At 37.8% G+C, this 14,970-nt stretch overlaps 2 protein-coding genes across 2 annotated transcripts in view; one reads left to right on the top strand and one right to left on the bottom strand.

Moving 5' to 3' along the window:
* Positions 1–2,271: 2,271 nt before the first annotated feature.
* Positions 2,272–7,684, bottom strand: LOC107706456 (reticulon-2-like). The gene is made up of 7 exons (XM_016510168.1): positions 7,628–7,684; positions 5,708–5,915; positions 5,123–5,261; positions 4,481–4,550; positions 4,254–4,300; positions 3,977–4,035; positions 2,272–3,029 (listed from the first exon to the last, which is right to left on the bottom strand). Exons 1-7 carry the CDS (start codon positions 7,638–7,640, stop codon positions 2,933–2,935), a joined length of 633 nt encoding a protein of 210 aa, XP_016365654.1. The 5' UTR covers positions 7,641–7,684; the 3' UTR covers positions 2,272–2,932.
* A 1,997-nt stretch (positions 7,685–9,681) lies between these two features.
* The window catches only part of LOC107706519 (protein phosphatase 1A-like), a 9,010-nt gene continuing 3,721 nt past the window's right edge, over positions 9,682–14,970 (top strand). Inside the window, exons 1-2 of the mRNA XM_016510260.1 lie at positions 9,682–10,402; positions 11,539–12,110. Of these exons, the coding sequence (XP_016365746.1) occupies positions 9,991–10,402; positions 11,539–12,110 (984 nt within the window). The 5' untranslated portion in view covers positions 9,682–9,990. The remainder of the gene's footprint in view (positions 10,403–11,538; positions 12,111–14,970) is intronic.

Below are 14,970 nucleotides of genomic sequence, written 5' to 3'. Positions count from 1 at the left end.
GACGGTATTTTCCAACGTGCTCACTCTGGATATTAGCCCATTAATGTTGTCTTCAGCATCAGAAATACGTTGTTCAGCTTGTGCTATGCTGTGCATTCCTGTATCTCCTTTCTTACCTCCGTAATTGTTGTTTGCACACCATCGATTTTCTTATAAAGTCAACTTTTCAAGGACATTATGGCTTTCATAATATCCTGGTTGTTATTTTCACCCGAAGTTGATACTTCGTCATCTCCTTCGTCAGGGCCATCTTCCGCAGCCGCCATGGCATCGCTAATTTCTTCACCCTCGGAATATTCATCTTCGTTTCTTACTTTTTTCTTGTCTTTTTTGCCACCTTTGCGTGACATTTTAATTCCCTATTCTCTTATATTCCTGTTGTTTCACTTTAAACACAATTCTGTTTGGTATTGTAGGATTAATTGCAAACTAGTAGCAGAGCCAAAAAGTTGCGACCTCTTAGCACCTTGCCATAACCGGAAGTCGGTTTAGTGTTCTTTAATGGGCTCAAGGTGTGTATCCGTGTCTGATTCAGCTGGAATCTTGTGTTGTTTGTGTCTGATGGCTGCTGATGAATTGCATGGCCAATTGATTGTTCATTTCATGTCACTTTAAAGGCATTGAGTTATTTTCTGTTTAGTTATTTATTTCGTTTCATTGCAGATGTTTCTGGTCAAGTGCGAGAAGTAGCTAGCCTAGAGCTCATTCATGCTGACGTACTCGAGATAGTATTTCCCTCCGCCGCTTTCATACAACCACAATCCCAAAATGTGTTGGCAGAATCATCTGTGAGGATGTCATCATGGACAAAATTACAGTTTATTATCCTTTTTATTTCTGTGCTTCATGATCACGGGGTTTGAAAAAAAAATGGATCCTGTTTGTGAAGAATGAAAATTTACATTTTGGGGGCCATTTTAAATCTTAACTCACATTATGTACAAGATTATGTGTGAACATTGCTTGTCAAAAATTATGATAAATTACAAACTTTAGTTTTGTGTTTTCCCTATTGTTCCATATATTATATATCTCTATTTTATATAGACTTTACTAAGCTAAAAGTGTATTTATGCATTCAGGATCAGTAGAAGAAGAGTAAAAAAAAGGCAAAACACTGACACGTGGCTCAAGAAAGGATGGCTTGATGATGTAAGAAAGTTTCGAGCAAGTCTGTTGATCATATTTATGTGCTTTTATACCTTGAACACAATGAACATCTGTTTATTTTAATAGGCCACTATAAGGTTATCTGGCTGCAGATGAAAATTTATTTAAAAATATGGTCAGGTCATTATATTACATCTTTTTCCAATTAAGGGTGTTTTGGAGTTCATGGAGTCATTGAGTTATTCATTATAGTTGCATAATTTCATATATTATTGAAAAAAAAAGAGCCAAATAAATTATTTACTGTCTTATGCTTAAAAAACATAATTATATATATAAATCTAGAATATATTTTATATATACATTTTTTTCAAATACAAAATTATGTAGTTAAAACTTCAAATACAGTCAGAAACAATCCTTATAGTCCTGCAGAAATCGAGTCAGTAGATAGACAATTCAGCCGTGATCCAATGAGACAGGGCATTTAATAAATTTGAATAGCTTATTAAAGTGAACCTTCTAAAATATAATTTTTCCTCATATCCTCATTTAGAGATTTCCCACTACTGCCATATAACAAACAGTGATACACAGGGGCAGTTTAAAGCTGAAGAAAGTCTGTAGTAGGTTATTTAAAACGGCAATGAATACAAAATGTTCCTCCGAGTGCCACTGTTCTTGTCAGTGGAGTATTGCTATTTTTCCTTACATCCCTGAGTGTTCCTGCAGCGCGCATGAAACTGTCTTCCCGTAGTGTACGAGATGTTCTTTTTGTGCTTTCTAAACAGTTTCCTCCATAAATTTTGAAGCAATGTCCTTTTATGGATGGTTACAGATACTCTCTTAAAAGCCTGTGAAGACAATTACCAGATTGTGTTTATCACCATTCTGGCATGGAAGAATTTGCACATCAGAAGGCATCCTATATTTGTTTCTTTATAGCATTAGAATGTCATCTGCAAACAGTATGTAACTGAATGTTTTGAAATTGCCACTCCTAGGACTCTTCTCGAAGGAGTTTCCATCCATAGCAGCTGCTTCTTTCCCACAAAAGAAGCATTTCTGTGCAAGGCCGAAAATATATGATGTGATGTTTTGTATGTTGTCAGATAGGCTACAAAAAAGGCAAATAACATTGAAAACATGTGTTTACTGGGGGTCATGTTGCACAAAAGACGTACAAAGTCCGGGAAGCAAAACATGACTTGTTTTAAAGTGACTTAAATTAGTTTTGAATTGCTCTGTAATTTGAAACATTAAGTACTAAATATTAAAACCCAAATTATATGCACAATCCCAGTGGGAATTGTAATTTTTTTTTTTAATTAAACAAATTTACATGACAGAATTTCTGCAACATGCTGTCCTGACCCAGAACTGCTGTGATTGTATGGTCTCATTGTACCCTCTAGTGGACAAAAATATACTAGCAACTGTCACTAGGTTCAACTTTTTCTATGAAAATCAGTAGAAAAAAAGCCTTGTCAGGCAAAATGAACCAATAATTATAAATATTACACAGCTGTTTGACAGTTTGAGTTAAATGAATACATCAGACATACACCTGGACTTCTCTTGACTGAAGTGTGCTTCAAGAAGAAGCCTGTTGTTTAATTCTTTTCAGAAGACCTGTTGAAGAATCTCCTAGCACTGTAAGAAACGTACCGTAAAACATAACGCTCGTTCATAACCCCCAAACCCCCGACCCTGCTGAACTCGCAGGGCTACAGCTGCAGCGTAAGACTTTGTTTGTTCAATGTACTCCACATTTCTGCTCCTCACCCCCATCTCTCTCTCTCTCTCTCTCTCTCCCTCCACTTCATTTAGTCTTCTGTTTATGTTTTGCTGTGGGGGCAGGGGAACGGGCTGGGGCTGGGGCTGGTGGAGGTTTGGCCAGTGAAATCACAAGATCAACTCTAGAAAAGAGAAGTGGAGAACATATTATAAATTCAAGAAAGTAAACCATGGTTGTTGTAGTTAATTGAAGTCATAACGAATGTGGCTTGATTATCATTTGTTTCTTTGCAGGGAGAAATCAAACATTTGGATTCAATTAGACTTAAAGGAATAGTTCACCCAAAAATTGCTGAAAATTTACTGATTCTGGCCATCCAAGATGTAGATTAGTTAGTTTCTTCATTGGAACAGATTTGGAGAAATTTAGCATTATGTCACCAATAGATCTTCTGCAGTGAATGGGTGCCACTATAATGAGAGTCCAAGTAAGCTATACGACTCCAGTCCATTTCCAATTAGCATCTTGTGTAGTGAATAGCTGTGTGATTGTAATAAACAAATCCATCATTATGATGTTTTTAGCTTCAAACTGTTTCTTCCAGCTAAAGTATCAGTTCAAATACCGTTTACTAGTGAAAACAGTCCAAAACAGTTATAGACAAATATGATTTTGATGTCCAGCAGGGGTGGACTTTTTCCACTGGAGCAAGCGTTTTTATGGATTATACATTAGTTTGACCAAAAATGACAGTTTAAGGTTAAAACACCTTGGATTTGTTTATTACAAACATGCAGCTTTTCGCTTCACAAGACATTAATTGATGGACTGGAGTCGTGTGGATTACTGTAATGTTTTTATCAGCTGTTTGGACTCTCATTCTGACGGCACCCATTCACTGCAGAGGATCCACTGGTGAGCAAGTCATGTAATGCAAAATTTTTCCAAATCTTTTCTGATGAGGAAACAGATTAATCTACACCTTGGATGGCCTGAGAATGAATAAATTTTTAGCAATTTTTCATTTTTGGGTGAACTATTCCTTCAAGATGTAAGCTTGATTATTTTTTCCCTGCCTCACTTTGAATCGTTTTCATTATGGCTCATGTCAGAATGATGAAGACTTACAGTTCGGTGCCTTTTTCTACAAGTTTTTTGATTGCTTTGGCAATCTTGTCAATCCTTTTCTGTCAAAAATGAAAACAAAAATAAGTGCTAAGTCTGATATAGCCTATGGTTATATGTGCATAAGTGAGATCTGATAATAAGTGCATTTCTGGTTAGGAAAATACAGAAATGTCTAAACACATTTTGACCAATACATAAATAGCCCCAATTTGTCTTTTTCTTTTTTCTTTTTTTGAATATAGGCCTGTGTGTAAAGTCAAATGAGGCACACACTTACCTGTTGAAGTCTGTACAACAGTGGCAGAGAGAAGGCACATATCACACCTGTTCAAAGGTGATGAATTACTGTACGTTAATATCATGTATCATCACAACAAAGCAGTAATACTTGATGAAGTATGATCCACATCACTCTGACTCTGCTTAGTCACTGACATTAGGTCAAAAATAGTGTCAGCTGTGATTTGTGATAAATCTTTACAAATTTAAACAGGATATCCTTACCGGTCATCAACAGCGTAAGACCATTGTCTTGGACCCCCACATAGGTCAACAAATACAGGAACACAACAAACTACACAAACAAATAAAATACAATCATTCAGATAAAATCATTATATTTGGTTTTAAATCATTTTACTTTAGATTTTGTAATCCTATTTACATTTAGATGTTACATTAGATGCACTAAGGACTAGTTATTTATTTTTCATTGGCTCAAGTTAAAAAATATAGATCTGAATCATTACCCTACATGTTTTTAATTGGATGAATGAAAATTTTTTTTCATTGTGCTTTTATCCAAAGACATTAACAGTGCATTGAAGGTAGCCTATATACAGTATTTTTATCGGTATTTGTGTTTGCTGGGACTTTGAATCTATGGCTAGCACCCTGCTGTACCAGGAACATTATGTTCTTATAATAATAAAGGTCAATTTTTCGAATTTCTTTACTTTCACACGTGCTTATTTTCACAGAACCTTTGCCTTTGGGAATGAAAGCACATGGTAATAGTTCATATCAGGACTAATTACGTAAGAGAGTAGTATCCCCTGATGTGGTGAAAGTAGGCTATAAATTGCAGTAAAAGCGCGAAAACTGCTCGGTGTAGCTGAGGTGAGATATTTAAGACGCGTGTGAGACCTTCACTGAGTCCATGATGCTATCGATGAAGAACAGCCTCTTCAACTTGGTGACAGCCGTAGCAATCAGCAGAACAATTTGTTCCGCTATGCGAACTGTGTCCTCATCTGTCAGTGTACGGTCCTCATCCAAATATGACCTTTTTAATAAAGAAAAGTGGACCAGCTGAGAAAGATTACATGTATTAAGCCAGACTTATTTGAGTTGCTTTTCCCTCCATCGAGCTCCTGCCAAATCATTCACTATTTGTTTTAAATCTGCACATCTGTTATGCATCTCAAGAATTAATATTTTAACCCATGATCAACTTGATATATGAGTGAACTCATCCGTTGAAACCAGCTTGCAAATAGGGCAGACTGGGGGTCTGTAACTTTATAAGCAATATCACACAATTGTTGTTGTTTTCATAGCACACCACAATTGCACTTGTTTCGTTGTTGAATGAATAAGTGATTTTAAAACTAATCGACGCAAACACTGACAAGACTTCTGCTACTACTCCATCTACTGTAAACAGCAGAATTAGTTACACCTTTAGGGTTAAATATATGTAAAAACATATTTGTTTTACAGCATACTCACTGAAAAGGATGAGATCCATCACTGAGGCGGACAAGTGTCATGGCTTTGTAGAGCAAGCATACAGGGAGAGTGAAGGCCATAATGCCTAAACCGAGGTTGGACAGGATCGTGATGGCACTGAGCTGGAACAAACAAGCCAAACCCACAACCAAACCTGTAAACACCAGCCCGGTGGTCCCCACATCTCGCCAGTATAACAGATCCAACACTAGAGAGGGTAAGAAAAATGAATGCGTGAAATGTCAGGGAAATAAACATAAAGAGGCAGAGTGATGGAAAGATAGAGAAAAAAAGACTGAGGGAGAAATGCAATGACCATGCAGCACTGCTTTGAAGTCGGTCTTAAAGGGAGACACAGGGGGGATGTGTGGTGGAGCATTTGGGTGGTCAGATACAGTATGCATGTTTGCGCAGGGTATCTGGTCATTTTTGTGGTAAAACAGACTATTTTTCAGACTATTTTAAAACAGACTAAATTACAAATGCAGATTTTCATCAAATCTTTGAGTTGATCTACAAACTTTAGTTGAATTAATTCACTTTAGAATTAATAGCATATACAATTTTAAGGGGGGGGGTCTAATGCTATTTCATGCATTCTGAGTTATTTACACTGTTAAAGAGTTGGATTCTCATGCTAAACATGGCCAAAGTAAAAAAAAAAAAAACGATTTGAACGTATGGCGGAGTATTTCAGTGCCAAATACACTCCTTCCGGGTTCGAATAAGTTTCGGAACGTTCTTTTTCGAGCATGGCTCTTCATGACGTCACGAAGAGTGGAATTCCTTGGAATTCCAACGTGCTTCCTTCAGGTTACGGAAGTTGTCGGCAGCGCTGCACACAGGACTTGCTCGAGAAGAATGTCTCCTAAGAAGTGTGTTTTTGGATGTGAGGGAAAGTCAAGATAAGCTTGTTCAGCTTCCCAAAGAACCCAGCGTTAAGGGAACAGTGGATGCAGTTTGTTTTTCCAGGACAGCAATGGAGTTTTGCACGTGTGCTTGTTTGTTCCCGTCATTTCAGTAATGAATGTTTTATAAACAAGGCCCAGTTTGACGCTGGATTTGCAGATCGTTTGATACTGAAAGATAGAGCGGCCCCACTGATAAAATATCCTGGTCATGAGCGGGAAATGCAGGCGGTGAGTAAAACTGCATAAAATTTCTGTGTTTTGTTGGCAATCGGAGCGTAAGTTGCTAAAATTGCTGTAATTTAGTGCAAATGTTACATCTCTGAGACAAACATGACATAAATGGACAAGAAGCTTTCATGTCAGAGAGTGCATGGACACAAGCACAGTGGAACAGCTAATGGCAGTGTGCATTTACACGCCCCTTCCCCTGTGAAGCCAATAGACCCCAACAGCTGTTGATTCTGATTATCCTCCAAACGCAGGTGCAAATCTGTGCTGTGGCGCACACTGGTGCAAAGCTGAACGAGCCTTTATCAGATCAATCCAAACCCTCTGAAATCTTCTCTGCATAAAATCTACCACATGGCCTTCACTCCTGCTAAAGCACTTTATTGCAGCCTAACATGGCCGGGTCAGATTGAATCTCTCTGGGGAGACGTCTGCCAGCGCTGCCAAAATAAGACTGAGCGAAGATCTAACCTCCTTCGTTCAGACATCAATGCCTCCTTTTTTGCCTCAAAATCCTAGAGTCATGCATCGGTCGGATCCTGGAGGCAGTCCATCCATCAGATTTCCATCGGCCTGCCAAGCACCCATTGGGAAGTCCTGAGTGATGTGCTGACCAGTCAGCAGTATTACTATACCTCTAGAGTACACCACTCAACTTCAATCCGATCTCCTAACCTCCCCCCTCGCCACCTCACTCAGTTTCTGCCAACCTGCTATTCACGTACCAGCACATTACACATGTAAACAATATAGCCCAGGAGAGCTCGTGGAAGACTCTCACCTTTGCTGGCCATTTCTGCTGCTTCCACACCAAACCCCCTCTCCTCCCAGCGCTCCACGAACCCTCTGGGCTTTTTTTGGCCATCCTAGCGTTGTCAGCGGGAAGGGGTTGGCCTGACCTAATAATATCTCAACCACTTGGACACCCCATCTTTATGAACACACACACATACACACACACACACACAGCTATCCTCCCTCATGGCCCATTCAGAGCTTAAGGAACCTGAGACGTCAGCATGTGTCTGTGTGTAGACAAGTCTTCATCTCGAGGGAGATGGCTAACCTTAGATCCAAGCAAATTACTCAGACGTTCCTCAAAGAGTGCTGTGCTTTATCTTCTCCCATGCTGTGAAAAGTGCTGGCCTTTAACACCCAGCTGAAGATGTGTGTGTGAAGTGTGTGCGCACTGGTATTCACTACATTATGGGGACCAAATGTGTCCACATGTATAGTAATACCAACAAATTTTGACCTTGTCGGCATACACACACACACACACAGCTATCCTCCCTCATGGCCCATTCAGAGCTTAAGGAACCTGAGACGTCAGCATGTGTCTGTGTGTAGACAAGTCTTCATCTCGAGGGAGATGGCTAACCTTAGATCCAAGCAAATTACTCAGACGTTCCTCAAAGAGTGCTGTGCTTTATCTTCTCCCATGCTGTGAAAAGTGCTGGCCTTTAACACCCAGCTGAAGATGTGTGTGTGAAGTGTGTGCGTGTGTGTGCACTGGTATTCACTACATTATGGGGACCAAATGTGTCCACAAGTATAGTAATACCAACAAATTTTGACCTTGTCGGGACATTTTTTAGGTTGCCATGAAGAATCAAGCTTATAAATCATATAGAATGAAGTGTTTTAAAAATCTAAAAATGCAGAAATTTTCCTGTGAGGGGTAGGTGTGTAGGGTTAGGGTAAGGGGATAGAAAATAGAGTTTACAGTATAAAAACCATTACGCCTATGGAATGTCCCCATAATGATAAGAATACGTGTGTGTGTGTGTGTGTGTGTGTACAATTATATGTACAGTTCTATAATACTATAAATGATAATTTCAGTATAATTTGTATAATATTTAAAAAATAAAATTATATTGTTTAATTTATAACAACAATAATAGTTAGTAGAATTAATAATGCATCATTTATTATCATTCTTATATAATTTATGATGATATAAGTAATATAAGATGATACAAAAATTATCATATAAAATGATGAAAGAATTTATGAAAAGACTAGAAAAAATTTAAATGTTTTTAAAAATCTAAACTTCATTTGAATTGAAATTAACTATTTTATTTTTGTAATCATGATAATAATACTATTGTTATTATTTCTTCATTTTGTGTTTTTTTTTTTTCCAGGCTGCTTGGCCCAGCAGATGAGTCAGTACTACAAGCATCTGATTTAATGATCATTCTGCCATCAAACAAATTCTGCTCAAATTCATGAGCCATTTTTGTTTGCGTCATTCCATGGAACCACAAAAAGAGTTAAAAAGACAAAAATAGCCTGTTATGTAATAATGTTTATGAATGCATTTTTGATTTACATAATCCGCTAATCTGTCTGAATCAACCTTTGTTAGAGTCTCCCAAGTTCATATTTGAATATGCCATTCATGAATTCTGCTCAAGGCGAACCATGTTCTTTAATATGAATCACTGAATCTCCCTCACATAATATTTTTAAGCAGAGTGTACTTTGTGCCTTCTCTCTCAGCCTTTCTCTCTTACTGGGCTGCTGTGAAAATCTGTTATGCACATTAATCTGTACATGTTAGGTAATCCAAAATTATCAAATGTTCAGCAGAGATGATTAACAGAGGGAGTTCAAGAGGAGAAACCGAGGGAGGGAGGGAGAGAGGGAGAGAGAGAGAGAGATGCATTGAACATGTGAAAGAGAGAGAGACACTCTGCGAAAGGATTGCATGTCGGTGTGTACAACAAGAGGGAGGACACTGCGAGATGATTGGTGCACAGAAATAGCTCAGCCAGTCAGAGCGATGACAGGAAAATAACGGGCTCAGACAGAGAGAAAGCTTAGAGAGAGGGAATATCACTGACATATAGAGGAGGAAGGCAACAAAAGTGGATCAAATTGGAAAGAGCCACTATGAGTACAGAAAGATTAGATCTCAGTGAGATGTCTAGCAATGGGTATAGAGTGACAGAAGGGAAAATCAACCGTTCTACATCAGATCACTCGAGGATGCTTCAAGGTGCAGAATCAGCTTCTCGGGAGATAATGCTGTGAAGGCCCTGAGCAGCAAGGCTCAGCCGAACCAAAGCCAGCGAGCTACAGCACAGGGTGGAGGCCGTGAACGGATTTGAACAAGTGAAGATAAAAGACATCATGAGGACATCCAGGAAAGGAAGTGTGGAAATGCCTGCTTTTGTAAGGCAGCTGGTGAAGGAGAACGAGAAAAGCGTCACCTCCTTTTTTAAAGGGGGACGAGGGGGAGGCGCAGGGGAGCTGTCTGAAGGCGAAGAGGGAGGAGAGGAGGAAGGGGTCATCACTAGCCCCTACTTGGACCGACCGGTTCTGGACAAGCACATGCAAGAGGGCTGTGCCTCCTGGGGACTTACCTATGCCCTGGCCAGCATGCAGGGTTGGAGGGCCCACATGGAAGATTTCCACAACTGCTACCCTCAGCTAGGAGGGGAACTGGCCCACTGGGGGTTCTTCGCTGTGTATGATGGACACGCAGGGAGCGCGGTGGCCCAACACTGCTCCCGAAACCTGCTGGACCACATCCTGGGCACAGGTGAGCAGCAAGCTGTCCTACAAACAGCAGGACCTCTGGCATCTTTTTGGCTTATACTCAGTGTTGGAAAGGTTACTTTGGAAATTTAATAGGTTACAGATTACAAGTTACTCTATTTAAAATTTAATAAATAGTGCAACTATTTCAATTACTGTAAGTAATGTAACTGATTACATTTGATTACTTTTCTAACAAATGTTTTCAACTATTAATCATTTTCAAACATTTAAAGCAGGCAGGGTTAACCTTACAGTAGTACTCAACACTGATTACAGTCAGACTTCTCAAAATCCTTCATCACTTTAATTAAGATTATAATAATTTAACTTTAAAGCGCAACTGCCACAAAATCAGACTTTAGCACCTTTTTACTTTGAGATCGTTCTAAGGTTAACAAGATATAGTTTAATAGCTATGTTTGAAATAGCTATTGAAACTGTTTTTGAAATGAAATCTTTGCATAGCTATGACAGGAAACACTGGCATCTAACAATGCTTTGGGGAAAAAAAACAGTTAATCTTAAAAAATAAAGCATATACATAAAACCAAATAAGAAATTAAACCGTTATCAAATAAGCATGTGTCCTGTTCTGTGCCCTAAACTCTGGAAACATTGGTGTCAATGCAATTTTGGGAAAGAAATCAATCAAATCTTATTGATTACAAAGATTACAGTTGCATTTATTTTGTAATTAAATTACATAATTCTGCTACATGTAACTAGTTACTCCCCAATACTGCTCATATTTGTACATCAATAGTCATTTGAGAGCACAGCAAACCTAGTAATAACTGAGTGGCTTTTGATGAGAAACAGAAATTAGATCACGTGGGAAATCATATTGATCTCTTTAGAAGAGATCCAAGAGGATCTCATCAGATTGGATTAATTTGTAGACCTACTGTACATCCAAAGCCACAGCAACATTATTACCCAATTAAGCCGTGATCTGACAAGTTAATAGTGGTGTACAACATGCTCCTAAAGCAATTAGAAGTTGCATAATGGTTGATCCTTGCAATCTGCTCTAATGAAGCCTTTAGGTTCGTCGTTTGCGAACATGCAAATGTGATCTGTTTGAAGTCACCAAAAGGCCTTGTTGGTTATTTAGTGACACAAGCTATTCCCTCTCAGGAAAGATCCGAGCAGATGAGGATGTAGTAAGGGTCACTGAGGGCATCAAGGAGGGCTTCTTTCTCATGGACAAGCACCTTCATGCCATGGCCTGCCGTGAGGGTTGGGAACGCGGAGGGACGACTGTCGTTGCCACCGCTATCACTCCACACCACATCTACTTTGTGAACTGTGGGGACTCTCGGGCAGTCTTGTGCCGTGCGGGACGGGTGGCCTTCTCGACGGAAGACCACAAGCCCTTCAGCCCCGGCGAGAGGGAGAGGATAGAGAACGCTGGAGGATCGGTGACTTTGCAACGCGTGAACGGCTCGCTGGCAGTCTCCCGAGCGCTGGGGGACTTCAGTTACAAGACAGCTGAGTGGCGGCCGGTCACGGAGCAGATGGTATCACCAGAGCCGGAAGTGTCTGCTGTGGAGCGCTCGCAAGCAGATGAGTTTCTGGTTCTGGCCTGCGATGGTGTGTGGGACACTGTCACTAATGAAGAGCTCTGTGCCTTCATACACAGCCGACTGCGTGTCTGCACAGACCTGAGAGAGGTCTGCTCCCAGGTCATCGACCTTTGCCTCTATAAGGTTAGTACGAACAGAAGATTTCTAGGCTGTTTTCGTTCTGTTTTCAATTGCTTGGTCCAAATCGATTTTTCCTTAAACCCCTCCAAGTCTCTTTTCTCATTGCAGTTTTGGGACATTTCTGAATGTCATTGAGTTCCAGAGTACTAGTGACAGCCCCATTCACTATTGGTGCTAGATAGCAACTTACAGACAAAATAATGCCAGCTTCACTGCTTTAATCAAGTTATGTTATGTCACTTTAAACTTTACGCTTTATTTATTTAAAAAGATTTAAAGAATATTTTTGATACATTTTGGCTGCATATTTTTGGCCTACATACAGTCAAACCAAAAATTATTCAGACACCAGATATAATTTTTGATATTTTTTTTTACTAGTGGGTGCAGGACACTATAGTTCATTTATGTAAGTCAGGACATATTATACCCAAAAATTATTCATATAGTGGACTACCAGTAAAAATTGAAAAAAATTTGGGACCAAAAATTATTCAGACACTTTGACCTGACCAAGTTTTGCTGAAGTTTTTTTTCTTTAATTGCTAATGCGACCTTTTTACACCACAGACTGAACAAAATTAAGCATTGCTTGGTAATTGGTTGACCTAAATTGGTATTATCTAATTGTGTACTTAAATTTAACAGCTGAATAATTTTTGGTTGATTGTAATCCAATACCAGTGATGGGTAAGTTACTTTTAGAAAGTAATTCATTACTAATTACATCATCAATATTGTATTTAAATTACTTTTCTAATTACTCTGTCTGAAAAGTAATTTAGTTACTCAATAAGTAACTTAATTATTTAAATCGGTAATTTTAGTTAAAATCCTTATAAACTTTAAAGCAGAGACAACAAAAATTAAACTCTTTATTCTTTCAATTTGTGTCAAACGTGGAATAGTTTAGCGTTTTAGTTTTAAAACAAATGTAGTACTTAAACATTTTAACAAAAAATGTAACCTTCTTTGGTTAACAAATAGAATTACTCTGCAAAATATCTGAATAATAAAAAAAACTCAAGAAAAGTTAAACATTGCATGTATCAAGCTGTAGGCATTACATTTTTCAAAGCAATGAGTAGCCTACAATATTTCTTACACACTGACATACTGTACATGTATTGGCAGTCACTAATACTAATTTTGCCTACTCCTTACAAAAACAAGATTTTGTACGGTCATTCATGCACATATGCTTGTATTACCATACAGTACATAATCAACATTCTGATATTTTGTAAACTAAATACTTACTGCTTAGCACATTATTAACATCGACATCTGATAGTAGATCAGTAAACACTGAAGTAAATATTTATGTAACATTCATCATGGTGCAGTGTAAACATTCCCATTACTTTATATATCTATATCATATTATAAATCATATTTTTATTATGATAGCAAAAAAAAAACATCCTCGTTTCGTTCGACATTATATGTAGCCTAGTAAAAAAGTTATAGGCTATAGTAAAATAAAAAGCCTAAATCTGAATGCATATATTTCAACATATTGCACTCCCTTGCACACATTTAAGTTTGGCAAGATGTAAAATAAGTTTATGTAAAAATAATAAATTACAGAAATTATATCCTCCGCTGAATAAAGCAGTCAGATCGTGCTGTTTTCTGAGGTAAATTCCAGCTTATTCCTCATAGCAGGTCTTCTTCCAAAAACGATGATAAGTATAGATGAATCTTATTATTATTATTATTATTATTATTATTATTATTTAAATCTATTTTTGTATCTAGGTGTTTGTGCACAGGTGTGACTGCAGATAATGAGCTCAGAGACGGGAAAGACTGTTCCTCGCTTTAGTTTTTTATACGGATTACATAATCAGAGAATATTTTGTTTTCTATGTGAATTGGTTCATTTAAAAGTAGACACCTCAAGCTTTCTATAGTCATATTTCTCATGGCTGTGTGTGTGTCAAGTATTCGCTGAGTTTCGGTTCATTTTTGTGACGCGTTTCAGATTAAATCAAATTTAATCAGAAGTTCACGGAGACAGAGACGGCAGAAAGTGCACCTTGTTTGTTTTCTTTATTTTACAAAAGCAAAACGTTTTGTTGTTATTGTCAGTGTACACATATCAAAGTAGACCCTTTTTAGATTCGATTATCTAAAATGATCATTTAGCAGTCTTATCTGTATCAGAGTAGGCTATATTAGGTTATTTTCTCTATCAGAAAATACTGCAAGTGAACGCGCCGGCGGGCAGAGGATTAAAGACGCTGCATTCAATTTTACCTTTAGACGATAAATTTAGATTTCAAATTTAATATTGATTTTAGAACTGCTGAAATTATTTACAGTATGTAACAGTAGTACTTTAGAAGTAACTGTAATTAAATTACCTAAAAATGAACAGTAATCCCTTACTATACTGCAATAGGTTTAGAATACCACCCTAACCTATTAGTCAAACATTATATTATTTATTTTTTATGATTATACTCTCATTGGGGGCTGAGCCCCCCTAAAATTAAAATCCTAGAATCGCCCCTGCTATCAAAGTTATCTGACATTATCAAGATGAATTTGTTCTGACACAGTTTAACTCTGAGTTCTTGTCATTTTCTAAACGATAGCAAATAAACTGATAATGTGAGAAATGTTGAAGTTGTCTGAATACATTTGGTTTGACTGTATATAGGACTTATCAAAAGTTTGGAAACACAATTTTTTAAATATTTTCAATGAAGTCTCCTATGCTCACCAAGGCTGCATTTATTTGATGAAAAATAGTTAAAACAGTAATCTTGTGAAATATTATTACAATTTGAAATAACTATTTTATTTATTGATTATATTTTAAAATGTAATTTATTCCTGTCATGCAAAGCTGAAT

The sequence above is a fragment of the Sinocyclocheilus rhinocerous genome, unplaced genomic scaffold (assembly GCF_001515625.1).
Source record: "Sinocyclocheilus rhinocerous isolate Xijiao unplaced genomic scaffold, SAMN03320098_v1.1 scaffold1405, whole genome shotgun sequence".
NCBI classification, from domain to species: Eukaryota; Metazoa; Chordata; class Actinopteri; order Cypriniformes; family Cyprinidae; genus Sinocyclocheilus; species Sinocyclocheilus rhinocerous.
Note: the sequence above shows the minus strand (reverse complement) of the source record. Positions and strands in the feature narration are given on the sequence as shown.

Bases quoted from the DNA above. Each gene is read 5' to 3' on its own strand.
- LOC107706456 (XM_016510168.1), bottom strand. The intron at 4,551-5,122 runs GTCTCACACGCG...TTGTTTGTGTAG, and splicing joins GCATCATGGACTCAGTGAAG to TTTGTTGTGTTCCTGTATTT. The intron at 4,301-4,480 runs GTAAGGATATCC...ACCTTTGAACAG, and splicing joins TCTTACGCTGTTGATGACCG to GTGTGATATGTGCCTTCTCT.